Genomic DNA, 16,591 nt, shown 5'->3' on the forward strand with positions numbered 1-16,591 from the left:
TCACTAGCACTCCGTACATTTACGAAGTGCCAGGAGAATGGTCCCTGCACCCTCAGACAGTCCAGCTGGTATGGCGCCTATTCGGCAGAGCGGAGCTCGACCTCTTTGCAACAAAAGAGAACGCCCGCTGCCCGAGGTTTCTGTCCAAAAGCGAGGATGCTCTGTCCCAACCTTGGCCCAGCCTCCCGCTGTATGCTTTCCCGCCGATTTCCCTATTGCCCCAGGTCATAGCGAAAATCAGGGAGACGCGCCGCCCGGTGCTCCTTATAGCGCAGCGCTGGGAGAACCAGATTTGGTACCCAGAGCTGGTGAAGCTGTCGCACTCACCCCCCTGGCCAGTTCCGCTGAGAGCAGACCTCCTCTCTCAAGCAGGAGGGTCAGTTTGGCATCCCCATCCAGAGCGATGGTCTCTGCATGTATGGGTGACCAACGGATACCCGTTGACCTGCCCGAAGGGGTTATGAACACGATTTCACACTCTAGAGCCCCCTCGACGAGGCGGTTATATAGTTGTAAGTGGTCGGTGTTCACTGTGTGGTGTGTTTCCAAGGGATTGGACCCACAGCAATGTGGGCTCCAGCGGGTGCTCTCCTTCCTCCAGGAGCTTTTGGAACTGGGCAGGTCCCCTTCCACGCTCAAAGTGTATGTGGTGGCTATAGCAGCGTTCGCTCAGACGACGCTAGGTAGCACGCTAGGAAGGAACGAGCTCATCATCCGTTTCCTCAGATGAGCCAGACGGATGAATCCCCCGCGGCCCCCATCGGTTCCTATATGGGATCTGGCCTTGGTCCTAGAGGCCCTGAAGGCTCATCCCTTTGAACCGCTCGAGACTGTGGAACCAAGGTTCCTTTCGCTAAAAACCGCGTTCCTGATAGCTCTGGCTTCAGTAAAACGTGTGGGGGATCTACACGCGCTCTCAGTGAGCCCGACGTGTATGGAGTTCGGCCCGAATGACTCCAAGGTCATTCTTAGGCCGAGGCATGGTTATGTCCCCAAAGCGATAGGCACTCCCTTCAGGGCGCATATTGTCTCCCTCTCAGCTCTGCCAGCATCCACGATATCTGTATGGCGGCAGGCTGGGCCTCCCCGTCTACGTTCGTGAGATTTTACAATCTGGAAGTTCCTGCCTTACAGGCGAAAGTGTTATCAGTTCAATAGGGCTGTTGGTTCTGCCCAGTGATTCTGCGCAGACATAGCTCACATACTGGTAGTAAGTTCGGTACTAGGCTTATGTGAATTTGAAGGAGACCGGCGGTGCCGTTCCCTCATTTACGAGACAAGCTGTTGTGAGTTTGAAGGTGACCGGCGGTGCCGTTACCTCACTCATATAACAAGATATTGTGAATTTGAAGGCGACCGGCGTTGCCGTTCCCTCATTCATGAGACAAGGTGTGGCGAATTTGAAGGAGACCGGCAGGTGCCGTTCCCTCATTCATGGGACAGGGTGTTGTAATCACCCGTTGTAACCACCCGTCAGTTCGAATGAAGTGTCGGTATATGTGGTGGCCCGTTTTCCTTACCGGCCACCCTGCCCGAGCAGTGTTATGGTCCCCGGTTCCCTGGGATACATATGCTGTACGCGAGGCGCGCACGGCGTTGACAATGTGTTCCCGATGCGTAAGGAAACTTACGCAATACGAGAGAACCTCTCGTAAGAGAACGATACTCGGTTACTTAACGTAACCTCGGTTCTCTCTAGAAGAGGGAACGAGTATTGCGTTCCTTGCCGTGCGCCCGCGGGCTTTTACGCTTCAGAACTACGAAAACCGAATACGCAGCCCGTGAGCCCCGCTTATATACACGTGGCCACGCCCCACCTGTAGGCAAATGAAGCCAGGTGGGTGCGAAGCGCCCTCATTGGTCGCCACGTCACGCGGGCTCACCGATAGGCTGCTGCAGTTGCCAGCAGAGCAGCCAATAGCACGCTGGAATAGCCTGCTATGGTCTGCCAGGCTGCCGCACTGCGTTGACAATGTTACAAAATTAAGGATAATTTTGGGTTTTTCAGAAATCTCGAAGAAAGAATACTTTCCCGATGCGTAAGGAAACTTACGCAATACTCGTTCCCTCTTCTAGAGAGAACCGAGGTTACGTTAAGTAACCGAGTATCGTTCTTTAACATTAACTTTCTTTTTATACATATCTGACATTTGGTAAGATAGCTTGTTCAGTTTTTGTATTTTCATAGTAATATTATTAAATTACCATTACTTTATGCATATTTTATATTTAATTTATTATTATATTATATCAATTATATTACAGACATTACCGTCACAGTCTTTTGTGCTCACTAAGGCTACATGTATTTGAGCAAAAATACTGTAAAAGCAGTAATATTGTGAAATTATATATTTCAAATATTTTATTTTTGACATCAAACACTGTCCCATAAAACTATTCTGATACATATTCATCTGACACTGAAAAAGCTAGCCTGGACAGATTGTGTGTAATATAATATATGTATATATTATTTTGTTATATTTGATTAAACTGTGGTTTTATTATTACAATTTAAAATGCCTGTTTTCAATTTGAATATATTTCAGATTTGGTGTTCAAGAAAAAATTCTTATCAATGTTGAAAACTGCTTCGTATTTTTGAGGAATCTGTGATATATTTTTTTCCAAGATTCTTTGATGAATAGCAAGTTTAAAAGAGCAGACTTTTGAACAGTAGTGTATACTGCTTGATTTTAATTTGACTTTTTACTTTTGTACGATGAACACATTTGGTTTTGTTGGGTCTGTGCTTGATGTCCAATGTAAAATCAAAACCAGTTGGGATCCTTTGCTCAAGTGCTTTTCTCTGTCTACACTCCTCCATCTCTGCCGTTTTGTCTCTTCCCCTCTGCCCTCTCCTCATAATCTGTGCTTTTATCTTTTGGTCTACAGTGTCTCTTAACTGTCAGTCATTTCTCCATTAGCCCCATCAAACCCAGAGGTTTCCTCAGAGAGCGAGTGTGTGAAGGGATCCAAGGCAGTAAAAGATATTGCGTTTAAGTCCAGTAATGGGAGCTGAGAGGCCTTTTAAAAGCCACATCTGCACATATTTGATCTGCCACTAAATCTGCCTATCTCTGTCTTTCTAGACCTTTTACTCATATGTAGTTATACTACATATGTAGTTAACTACATGTTTTGTATAGCTTTCCTTACATAAGATCTTACATAAGCATATAATTACCATAAGTAAGTATATCATTCAGTTAATCTTGATCGATATGTTCAGATTACTTATTGGCCATTTTGTTTTTTGCTCAGGAATTGTCTTGATATATCAGACTTGTGGGGATTTTTTTACTTTGTCCTTGTTACGTACATTACATGTACTTACAGTAGTAATAACAGTAAATTATGCATAATTATATGCAACCAAACCATATTCCTATCCTAACCCTACTCTTATAGTAAGTACATGTTGTTAATTTTTATTACTCAGTACTTAAATGTATAATTACATTAACAAAGACAAAAAAAAAAAAAAAAAAAAATTTCAGCCACAAAAAAATCAAAAAATGTGTGTGGTAGTGGTACATTCATTTAAACCAATTACTGTATATGTCATTTAACCAAGTTGAGTGGTTGATAAATATCTATGGTCAATATATGCATGTATTTCTCTGCACTACCTGTTGTGGGCATGTGCTTCAGTGTATGGATGAATGCTTTGTCTTCTCTTGTCTGTAGGTGGCAGCGTGGACTAAGTATTGGGTGGCCCTTTGTGGAACTCAGCTTTACTATTATACTGCCAAGTCCCTCAAGGCCACAGAGAGGAAGCATGTGAGTCTTTATTTTAGTCTCACAAACCATGTTCTTGCTTATTCTGGCAAAGAATTGAGGGAGTTTAAAGAAAATTGACTATTTTAGGACTATTAGGATTTACATAATTAAGCAGTTGTCTTCATAATATAAAATATAATTAAAACACATTTAAAAACCCCATATATTATTTGATATTGGCATTAATAATAACTATTATTAGTATTACTATTTTATTAATTTGATTTGATTCATTATGATAAATTATTAAAATTTTACAGTATATTCCATTTTGGGTTCAAGTTTTTTTGTTTTTAGAAGAATAAATACATTTACCAATGAGAGTAATATTGTGAAATATTATTAATATTATTATTGCAGTTTTAAATCATTTACTTTCTATTTTAATACATTATCATCATTACTCCAGTCTCGCATGATTCTTCAGAAATTACTCTAATATTTGCTGCTCAAGAAACAGTTCTTATTATTATCAATATTGAAAACGGTTTAACGGTTAATATTTTTGTGTAATCTATTCTTTGAACAGAATAGATTACACAAAAGAACAGCATTTATTTTGAATAGCAGTCTTTTGAAACATTATAATGTATTTACTGTCACTTTTGACAAAATGAATGCCTCCTTGTTGAATAAAAGTATTATTTTCAAAAGTATTAGTTTAAAAAAAAAAAAACTTACTGACCCCATACTTTTCAACAGCAGTTTACATGGTAGTACAGACTTCCCTTTTTGTCCCTTTTTTAATAAAATAGTTGAATTGCAGTCACGATGTAATAGTACAAAAAAATATTGTCTTGTCTTTTGACAGAGATTACTGAGAATTAATATTAAGTTATTTATATGTGTTACCGGTATTAATATGAGATATTAATAGATAGGTTAAATGCAGAGGAAGAATTCAGAGTATCGGTTGCTTCAGATTTATGTTACACCACTTTTTGCATTATTTATATAACGACTGCCAGCGGCACTCATGTACCCGCCAAGAACAGCTTTTTCTCAGCCAGTCCTTCGGGAATTCGCTGCTGGCTCTTATGTTTAAACATGAGGTATAATTCATTTTGGTTATATCAATTGGGCAATTTTTGGTCTTATTAAAGGCCCAATATGTAAGATTTTTGGATTAAAATGTCCAAAACCCACTAGAATAGTATTTTATATTTTGTTGTGTACTTACATTATCCCTGATGTTTCCATAAATGTTTAAATCCAGAAAATAAAAATTTCCCAGGACACGGACCGTGCGGCGCCTATCAATGACATCATACCCGCATTACCCTCAATTTCCGGTTTTATTTTGTAGAAACCATGGAAACACCAAAGGCCCTTTAATATATTATGTTTTATTAGACGAGGGAACAACTGTTTGGATACATTCATCGACAGAAAATGAATCATTGTTATGTAGCTCAACACGGTTAGTCTTATTGTTTGAAACTCGTTTTCTTGATTTTCCGCGACTGCATGTTTTCACCATGCCTCTGAGAAAAACACTATTTTGTCAAGTGGCTAACATAGCATAATCAGCAGCTGCAGCAGAGGCTTGTAACAGAGGCTTGGGCTCAACTGTCAACTTGAGATTTGAATCCGTGGCAGAAGGAAATAGTTCTGTACGAGTGTTTTTAAAGAGACTCTGTTGTTGTTTCTTATTTATTTACACACTTGTGCCATCAAATTGTTGTGAAATGCAATATATATAATACAAAAAGTGGTGTTCCTAACATAAATCTGCAGTTATTTGTCAACTGCTTTTAACCCATCCAAGTTAGTGCACACACACCCGGAGCAGTCGGCAGAAATTTGCTTGCTCAAGGCCATCCCAGTCATTTCCTGCCGGTATTGAGAATCGAACCTGCAACCTTCGGGTTAGACCATTTAATTTCCCTTTAGACTAATAAAAATCTGATCACCCTTTTTTATGAGAGTATGTCTATGAGGTTAGAACCGTTTTAGTGTACAATATACTTTATACAGTCAAAGGTGGTCCATCTGAAGCTGATACAGTTGAAATGATGACACTCGTCATCTGAGAGGAAGTGAGCATCTCTGTATCCTGCAGCCTGATGCATCATCACTTAATTACTTCAGTATGACATTATGGAATAGTGCTTATTCTAAAAACATCCAGCAGGAGAGGTTGCGGGAGATAGGGATCATGTGAGTCAGAAAAAGTTCTGCCAAATGGATTCAATCAGACAGAAAGCCTTGGGTGGCGGTTGTAGGGATGTGATGCTGTCCAGGTGTAGAGAAGGGAGGAAGAGTGGTTGGATCCAGGATGGATGCTAACAAACAAGCATGCCTGATGCCTGATGACTGATTATGCTGGCTTCAGTGCTGAATGAGGGCAGCTGTTTGCAGTCATTGGATAATGAGATGGATGACATCATCAGTGCAAGCCCAGTTATCACACATCAGGATTAACGAGAAGCACATGCCGCTCTCAAATACACATACAGTAACAGACGATTACACACACAGGGCAACTTGTTTACGCTGACACTTGCAATACATGTTACATCCAGGATTGCGCACAAGAATGAAGCCAAGCTGTATGCATGAATATTCAAATTAAAACAATGACATTTTTCATATGATCATTTTTCAAATGAAATAAATTATTAATATTATTATAATAATATTTTTTCAATTATCATTTATCAATGAATCATGCATTATCATTTGCAATTAAAATGTTTATATTGAATTGAAGTAAGAATATTTGTAGCATTTTAATATTTTGTTTATAATAAGAATAATACTAGTATTTCAAATTAAACATTTGGGGTTTAATAATAACAATAAATGTCAATAATAGTATCTCAGATTAATTCAATTAATGTATATACAAACTGGAAAACCACTAATACAGGGAGTGCAGAATTATTAGGCACTTTTTGATTTTCTGATCATATTTTTTTTCCAGGCACATTTGACCAATTCCAAACCACAGTAATCCTAATAACTACTATTGATTTAGTATTTAATAATGTATAAGTGATATATAATTGTTCATGAAGGCTGGAAATGAAAATCACCTTATATTCAGGTGTGCAGAATTATTAGGCATGTTTTCTTTTACAGATAAATTGAGCCAAAAAAGAGATTTAACTCAGACTGAAAAGTCAAAAAGTATTAAATGCCCATGAGAAGGATGCAATACTAATGCAATACTAGACATTGCAGTTAAGGCATGACCATTGGACAGTGAAATGCTCGTTGGGTCAGCAGGATCTGACAAAAACAGGTGGTGAAGAATATGAAGAATCTTGCAGTACGTTTTGGGAGTTCATTTTAGTCCATCCTGAAGTCCGTTTTGCAGAGATGGACTAAAAATGAACTCCCAAAACGTACTGCCAGATTCTGGAAGATGAATTCTTCAAACAGTGGTACTAGAGGATGTGGTGCTGGTCCTTCAAGAGTCACTCTCAACCTATCTGTCCATAAAGCCTATAAAAAAACCTTCTTCATGTATTTTACAACACTTCAGCTTGTGATTCTTATCTAGTGGGGGTCATTTTTTAGGATTCTTTACCTAACTGAAGTTTCTGAGATCCTGACACCTTGCACTTCTGGAGACTCCAGGTAGGTTGCAGCTTTGGAAAATGGTGGCGCTGGAGACTAAAGGGTTCCTGATGGTTTCACCCTTAATTCTTCACCTTAATTCTTCATTCTTTTGCGGTTAATAGGTGTCTTTTCTCCGCCACATGTTTTTGTCTGACCCTGCTGACCCAACGAGCATTTCACTGTCCAATGGTCATGCCTTAACTGCAATGTCTAGTATTGCATTAGTATTGCATCCTTCTCATGGGCATTTAATACTTTTTGACTTTTCAGTCTGAGTTAAATCTCTTTTTTGGCTCAATTTATCTGTAAAAGAAAACATGCCTAATAATTCGGCACACCTGAATATAAGGTGATTTTCATTTCCAGCCTTCATGAACAATTATATATCACTTATACATTATTAAATACTAAATCTATAGTAGTTATTAGGATTACTGTGGTTTGGAATTGGTCAAATGTGCCTGGAAAAAAAATATGATCAGAAAATCAACGTGCCTAATAATTCTGCACTCCCTGTATAGTTTATAAAAAAAATGTATATAAAAATTGGAGAAATATTAGATTTTTTTGACTGCATTTTTCAGTTTTCTTTAAGATTAATAATAATAATTGTTTTTTTCTAATAATTTAGATTAATTTCTATACAAATTGTAATTCCATTAACATAATTTGTACTTAATTTTTATATTTTAACTGTAATTTTCACAGTTCAAGTCCACCGCCAGCAAAAGTGTTTCTGTTTTGGGCTTAATGGCCATGATGGCAGACGACCCGGAGCATCCCGACATCTTCCTGCTGACCGACTCAGAGCATGGTGAGACAGCCAATCACAAGCCTCGTACTTGTGTCTGTGCAGTCCATACAATGATATGTTGATGCAATATTGTTAGAAAAGATTTAAAATTTAGTCATGTATTATGACATGCACATTTTGTGCCCACAGGGAACTCGTATAAGTTCCAGGCAGGGAACAGAATGAACGCTCTGCTGTGGTTCAAACACTTGAGTGCAGCTTGTCAAAGCAACAGGCAACAGGTGAGTGTGCGTGTGTGCGGGCATACATGCGTATGCATGTTGACTTGTTCAGCTCAGAGGGTTATTTAGCTCACAGTTTCCTTTGCAAAGCAATTTAGTGCCCTTCAGTGTGCACTTAATGTTCAGAGCGTTTCCATGCAAAGGCTGCATTTTTAAGCTAAATTGAGGATGTTAATTGCTCCTCAGGAGAGGCTATTATTTGTTGGAATCCTTTGGGTTCAATAAATATGCAAACATTTTGCTCTAACCTTCTGTTTTGAAGCAGCAAATAACTGACAGTGTTTCAGTGGGATCTATTAAATTAAAAGCATTTCAAATAATGGCTTTCTGAAACCTGTTGTTCCCAAATACGCAGGTCAGACTGGACGTGTTCCATCAGCAGGTGTTTATTAAACAGCAATGGCACTGCCCTCTAGTGCTTGATTTGAGTTTTTTTCAAGTGCGGTGTTGGAGAAGTTTGTTTGAAACATACAAGCTATTCATGATTTACAAAAGTTAAACTACAGTCAAAGGTGCTAATAACTACATCGCAAACTAGAACTACAGAAATGAGCTAACAACACTGAAGGTATTTAGGTTATGTCTTTTTAAATATATTTGCCTTTAATTATCAATTGATGTAGTAAGCGATTTAATCAGCATCTTTCTGGCACAAAACAGTAAGGGTCTTTTAATGAATACATTCAGTTAGAGGTACTGCATTACACTTAAACACACAAACAGATTTGATTACACCAAATACAAAGGATAAAACTAGAAAATAACAAAAACAAAAACAGCGATGAACAGCAGATATGAACTAAAAATCTCTTAGACTCACCAAAGCTACATTTATTTGATCAAAAATACAGTAAAAAGGTAATATTGCGAAATATTATTACTATTTAAAATAATAGTCTTCAGTGTCACATGATCCTTCAGAAATCATACTAATATTCTGATTTGATGCTCAAAAACATTTATTATTATTATCAATGCGGGGGGGGGGATTATGAAGCATTTTCATGTTTTGATGAACATTTGATGAATAGAAAGTTAAAAAGAAAAGCATTTATTTAAAAAGAAATCATTTGTAACGTTATTAATGTATATACTGTCACTTTTGATCAATTTAATGCATCCTTGTTTAATGATCATGTATTTTTCATGTATTTACTGAGACCAAACTTTGAATGCTAGTGTATATTATAAAAAAAATGTGCTGTGACTGAATTTTAATTGTTTGTTTCATAAATAAATCGTTTACATGACTTCCCAACACAACTTTTGACACAACCAGCTTGGGGTGTAACAATATATTGTGTCGTAATATATTGCAATACAAAAAGCAACAATATGTATCATCAATAGTGACAATATGTAAAGTTCACCCAAAATTAAAATTACTGTGTGAGAAAAAAATTATAGTTTACAGAGTTTTAGTGTCAGTACTACATTAAACTACTATATATAATGTTGAATATAATGTATAATAATGCAATGAGGGGATATTTGTGGGTCCTGATAATGCTAAATGTATTATTTTACCAGTAAAAAGTGACCTACATTATTTTAAATATAGCTAGTCGGTAACTAGCAAGCATATTTATCTAAAATAATTCTGTATTTTCAGCTTCAGAATCATGAATATTTTTATTGTGGTGTCACCATTGTCCTGTGCGTTGGGTTACTAGCACCAAGTCAAAGCCTATTCATTTCCACCCCAATGTAATACCAAATGTAGCATTTTAATCAACAGTAAAAAAAATTGTTAACCTTTTAGCATATGTCTTGGACTATCGCAAGAATATTGTATCATGATTTCAGTATCATGATATGAAAAGTAAATGCATTACAATTAGGCTTGTCGCGATTGGTCGATAGAATCGACTGCGTCTACGCTGTTAATTAGTCGACATCAATATTTTAGTCGACTGGGTAAGTTGGGTACGATATGAAATTGTATTAGTACCGGTACTTTAAAAATGACAGCACTAATAAGAGCAGTATTTCTTCATTTGCGTTGATGTGTGACAGCAGGAGTGAGGACGTGTGTGTGAGCTCTGCTTCCACCGTTCACTAAACAATGGAAGCAGAACAGTCAAATTTATACGCGCAGCTCAGGAAAAAGAATGCAACAGAAAAGTGTGGCACGGCCGGGACGTGCTCGCGCGCGCTGCCGGACTCTGACCTGAAGCGTGCGCAGCCGCCTTTCACTCAGACAGATCGCGACACCAGTTTCGCGGATTATTGGGTTTGAATGGTAAAAAATATGTAAAAATGCACGTCCTGGCGAGTATTCGGGTAAACACGGTCGGATATGTCTTTAGTGAACATATACAGAGTTGAATGAGAAATCGGGTGTTACAATGTCCGTGCAGCTCTTAAAGGGCCGGATCTAATATTGTGTGTGAAACAGGGTAGGGCAGAAACATGCCAGCCAAGTGAGTTTTTAAAGGGGGCGGGGGGGGGTAGTAAGTTCTGTCTTATTATTCAATTACTTTTACTGTTTTTTGCCATGGTATCAATTCAGTATCGGTATTGAGGTATTTTAGTCTGGTTTCGTATCTAAGTATCGTGACAACACTATTCTATATAAAAAGTATTTGCTGATATTCTTTTTTTTTATGTTGGTTTACAAATTTGTACATTTTTACTCTTTTAGTTTTACATTTTGTCATGGGCTTGTTTACATTTATACTTTTTTATAGTACACTACTGAAGGCCAACGTTGCAAGTTAAATTAAATGTTTTAAGTAAAACTGTTGAAAATTATTGTGATAAATTAGTCGATAGATTAATTGATTAATCGATAAATTAGTCGATAGATTAATCGAATATAAAAATAGTCGTTAGTGGCAGCCCTAATTACAATATTACGTTACTCCTTTAAAAAGTAACTAGTTGCGTTACTTTTTCTCAACTGGGCTGGGCTGGGCTTGTTTGTTTTTTATATAATACAAAAGTTCTATTTTTGGGCAAAAGTAAAGACCCTTTCACACCAAAATTTTAATAATAAGCATCAGGCTGAAGGAAATGCAAATTCACGCCTTTACAGTAGAGGGCGCAGCTCAAACAAACCTTTCAGCTGTGCTGCCATTCTGGATCGCAGAAGAATAGGATGCAGGAGAAAAAAAACTTTTAACACTTACTTCACCGATAAAATCTAAAGTAATGTTTGCTTATTGTTTAACCGAATTATCAAAGGTCAGCAGCAAGTACATTTATGTAGATTTATTTAACATATTTAATTATTGGAGGTTTGCATAGTATTCTGATTTAGCATTTGGCTGATTTTATTCATTTTGAGGAATACTGAATCTTTTTTGTGCAAGTGAAATAAATAATAGTTTATCTCTATATAATAAGAGTAAATGCATGCTCACATTTAGTCTAGAACTACAAAAAACATCATGTTAACACAGCGCACACAAAGCCTCTGCACTTACGATTTTTCTCAACATTGGGACAAGAGACCTGTCAGTCAATAAATGGGAAAACAAAGTAACTTGCGTCACTTATTTGAAAAAGTAACTCAGATATGTTGTTGAAATTTTAAAAGTAATGCGATTTCTAGTTACTTGAAAAAAGTAATCAGATTACGTAACTTGAGTTACTTGTAATGCGTTGCCCCCAACACTGGTGATATGTACCGAATCGTGACATGAGGGTATCGTTACACCCCTACAATCAGCCTTTTTTATTTATTATTAAAATGTAATATTCAAATGTTATTATTAAAATGTATTGTTTAAATTTGCAGTGTATAATCTGGCTCCACCTGAACTGTGAATCATTTATCATAAGTTAATATAATGATAAAAATAGTATTGTTTGCGTTCCTTTGATGTTTTGAGGCTTTTGATCGTTTGGAGCTTTGCTGGGGCTTGGGTTTTTTCTCTAGAGGATTCACCGTCTGAAATAGATGGCTAGTGCTGGATCAGGGCTGGATCTTGTACAATAATACATATCACTTTGAGATTTGTTCATTGTCACTTTCGCTTTTTCCATTCCAGGTCCCAGCGAATCTAATGTCCTTCGAATAAGTGAGACCAGGCCGAATCAAAGACATGGAGAGTTCTTGAGCGGCTGGATGACAGGAGAGCAGAGGAATATGAGGAACGCTGGGGAAGGAGAAGACCAGAGATGATTAAAAGAGCAAATTACTCGTGTTTTTGTGTGCGTTGGAGCTTTTCCACTGCCATCACCCAGCCTGAATCCCACAGCAAACTCCTCGAGCACCACTGCCTTAACAAGCAGAGTGTGATTGTGTGTGTGTGTGTGTGTGTGTGTGTGTGTGTGTGTGTGTGTGTGTGTGTGTGTGTGTGTGTGTGTGTGTGTGTGTGTGTGTGTGTTGTGAATGAGAGTGCGATCCAGCAGCAGCAACGGTGTCCTCTCTGCTGGTCTGACCTGATTCCGTATTCCTTTTACATTTTATTTACACTTCCTCCATCTGATTCCCAGCAAGTGAGGATCTTGGATCCTTCTTGGGCTCTTCTTGAAGGAGTCTTGGACTCTTCATGGACCTTCATGGAGTTTGTTTACACCTTTACCTTGTTTGTTGCTTGTGTTTTATGTATTAACTGGTTGTAAATCTAATCAGCGCTCGTCATCCTTTGACAAAACACACCCACTCAGACTCTCCAAAATCGACCCTCAAACACATATTCGCACAAGACGTTGATTGTGTCTCCGCACACTTGAGTTAGGCTCATGCAAGCATGACGCAAGATTTTCCACAAGCAAGTTTAACAGCAGGATATGGAAGACCCTCGTTTATTAAAACACAAATCAGAAACGCAACCAGAAAGGGCTCCGATACTCAATGAATTCCAGATGAAAAGACTCTATTCTTCTTCTGAATGTCGCCTTCAGAGTTTTCTATTGAACTTCTGTTCTCTTTTATGGATTCTGTAGCCTTCTTTTTAGCTCATATCAACACAAAAATGTTTTGTTCGAAGGCATCGGAACAATTCAAAACGAGGGTGTGTGTATGAAGAAAAGATTGAGAAAGGAAGAGCTCATCAAGATGTCTGAAGACTCGTCCAGCTTCCAAAAAATCCGCAATAAGCACCCGTTTACACCGGTTCAATCAAACGGTAAACGAAACGTTCGTTTCTGGGTTCACTGTAAGAGTCGTCTATCAGGACACGCGTACATAAACACACTTTTCAAGCTGTGAATGTTAGTGGGCGCAGAGGTTTACATCTCCAAACTTGTATTTAGTCCTATTATGTTTAGTTTTTTTTTCCAGTCTACCAGTTGTTTTCCAATGGAATATTGTGATTGGTGGGAGACGGAGCAGGAGATAAGGCGCTTGTGTTTTCCACAGCATCAATAGCCCTCATTTACTGCTGTTGATGATTTATTTTTATGCGATGTTTTGCCTCAGTGTGGTTTTATTTTATTTTATTTCAGTATTACTGGGATAGTTGCACATGTCTAGACTATTTTAATTGTCTGTTACATTAACATGTTACATTTTCATTTCAAACGTAACGCCAGCTCAACTTGGCTTCAGTAGGATGGTGGGGATGTTTTTTCTTCTTGTTGTTGAGCCGTTAAGGTCCTCATTTGCTCATTTAGAGAACAGCTTTATCAGTTTCTATTGGGAACAAGAGAAGAAGTCTGTTAAGCTCAGAACAAATGATTAGCGTTATCCCGCCGGACCAGAATGTCTCAGGATGTTCGATTAAATGGATCCATCTTTATCTTTTCGTTTTCATGGTGACTAGATCCTGTTCTTCTGATTTCCGTGGACTAGTTTATTTTTACAAGCTCAGCTCTACCGTTCCCAGTTGTGAAGAACAATTGTCAAACTGAGACTCGTTTCGAACACTCTGAGAGTAGGAGAAAAGATCTTGGGCAATAAATGAATCCTTGAATCCGACTTTGCTTGGATGATGAGCGCAAGAAACTTCTTCCAGAGTGTCGAAGTGCTCCAACGTCTTTATTTGACCAACAATAATAAACCAAATTGACATGAATAAATGGTAATGGTGGAGTTGGCAACAGGTTTATTTAAGGCCTGACTTCATTAACAAGTTATCGCTTTTTCCTTTGTGGTGTTTTTGCATGGGATGATGAGGTTGCGGAAGTCTTGCTTTGCTTTTCTTCTTTAAACAGAATATTTTTGTAAGGTGTCTTTGACCTAAAAGGGAGGATTTTATAGTAGACGGGGCGTCCAGCACAGGCAACACTGAGACATTAGCTGATCCTGGGTAGTTTTTGTATTGTTCTGAGCCTTTAATATCAGGTATTAGCACTTTGGGTTGTGAAAAAAAGCTCTTGAGATCTGCCACATTAAAGAGAAAAGATGGCAATGAAGTCAATCAGCAAAATGAAACCGTCAACAAAGCGTTTACATGATTGGAGGAATGTTATTTTGGCTCAAACTGTGAAGTTCTGTGAGGCTGGTTTGTGGTTTTTGAGCTGTCGTCATGGCACAGGCGGAGAGGTTTCAGAAGATATTGTGTGGTCGTGGCCAACCAAATGAATTTGGCACAAAGGTGTTGAAATGGGACATTTTACTAATTAAATGAAGTGGAAGAGTGCCTGTAGGCTTGTAAACATCACGGCAGACACTGATTTATGCGTCTTGACAAGGACTTTTCCAACAAGGACTTGGACCAAAGTAAATCACAATTTGTCTAGCTTTCTTTCTCTAAAATGTTCCTTAGACATGGATAGCGGTTGACATTATGGAAGATTATTAAATGGTTGAATGGAAACGTTCATAAACGGAGATTGAAGAACAGTGGGAAACATGACTAAGCTTGCCTCTGTTATGAAATACATTTTTGGACCTTTTAAAAAAATTTTCTGGATTTTATTTTTTAGTTCCAGTTTATTTGACACTACATATCTCTCTCTCTCTCTCTGTGAACAATAATGAAATTGTCCGTTTTTTCTGCAGTAATGATACGTTATTTTTGTTGTTGATGGATTTTCTTCTCTTTTTTTCCCCTCTACAGTTCGAGTGAAGTTCTCCAAAATACATTTGGTTTAGCTGTCTTTGTATGTACAATGTGTATGATATCACACACACACACACACACGTGATATTGACAGATGGATTTCTCATCTCTGCCGCTTTCCTTGGCTGTTTGAACTTCACCGCCTCACCTTGTTTTATGTGGTGGTGTGTTACAAAGGACTGATTTGTAGAGAGTTGTTTCAGAAATGAATTTGATTGTGTGTGCGCGTGTCTCACTCTGTGCCATCCTGTGTCACCTGCTCCCACCCACCCCGTATCCTCCCTGTCTGACCCCACACCCACTGGGACCGATGACCCAGGGTAGCGCTATGACCTTTGACCTGAGAGATGTGCTTCTGGGTCCAGACAGGATGAAATTAATAAACACTTTTGGTTGTTTGTTTTTTAATCCAGTGGTCTGGTGTGTTTTTTTTTGGCTGAGTGTGTGGCTTTGTTCAGAATTGCATACTGACGTTCAATTAATTCATCAATTAATCAATTCAAATATTAGTATGTTTATAAATAAGTAGTAATAAATTATATAAGTTACAGTTGTTAGTACAGTAACAAATTATATAAATATTAAGTATAAAATAAATATTTTTCAAACTCACATCAGGGATTTGTTCTCAGCTTTTTAATATTTCACATTATTTACTTAACACTGTATGTATATTACAGTGTGAAATATTAACAGTTAAAGGTGCAGTGTGTAGTATTTGAGGATCTATTGACAGAAATGCAACATAAATAATATAAATAACTGTTTTCAGTGGCCCTTACATAATAAATTATGTTTTTATTACCTTGAGAATGAGCCATTTCAATCTAGTCAAGTCACCTTTATTTATATAGCGCTTTTTACTATGCAGATTGTTTCAAAGCAGCTTCACAGTGTTAACAGGAAAATAATGCAACAGAATTTGATTCGGCTGTACAGCCGCTCTGGAGAAAACCGTGATGTCATCCAGCTCCGTTCAATTTTCATATGGTGTCAATGCGGGCCGATCGGTAATATAGTTGAATATTTAGTGTCCCCAACTAAGCAAGCCAGAGGCAACGGTGGCAAGGAACCAAAACTCCATCAGGTGACAGGATGGAGAAAAAAACCCGTGGGAGAAACCAGGCTCAGTTGGGGTGCCAATTCTCTGGCCAACGAACAAACTGTATGATTATGATTCAGGCAAACATTACAGGTCAGATTAGATCGGAACATTCAGAATATTTGTCCAGTTCCATCTGGTTGAA

General features: G+C 38.0%; 1 protein-coding gene and 1 long non-coding RNA gene across 3 annotated transcripts in view; one reads left to right on the forward strand and one right to left on the reverse strand.

Moving 5' to 3' along the window:
- The window catches only part of ralgps2 (Ral GEF with PH domain and SH3 binding motif 2), a 160,034-nt gene extending 144,282 nt beyond the window's left edge, over nt 1-15,752 (forward strand). For both annotated transcript variants that reach the window (XM_079831193.1, XM_079831194.1), the window contains 4 exons: nt 3,694-3,786; nt 8,062-8,167; nt 8,297-8,388; nt 12,384-15,752. In XM_079831193.1, the coding sequence (XP_079687319.1) occupies nt 3,694-3,786; nt 8,062-8,167; nt 8,297-8,388; nt 12,384-12,413 (321 nt within the window). In that variant the 3' untranslated portion in view covers nt 12,414-15,752. The remainder of the gene's footprint in view (nt 1-3,693; nt 3,787-8,061; nt 8,168-8,296; nt 8,389-12,383) is intronic.
- The window catches only part of LOC307135048, a 910,342-nt gene that overhangs the window by 13,230 nt on the left and 880,521 nt on the right, over nt 1-16,591 (reverse strand). The window lies entirely within an intron of this gene.

Source organism: Gobio gobio (genome assembly GCF_949357685.1).
Source record: "Gobio gobio genome assembly, chromosome: 12".
Taxonomy (NCBI): domain Eukaryota; kingdom Metazoa; phylum Chordata; class Actinopteri; order Cypriniformes; family Gobionidae; genus Gobio; species Gobio gobio.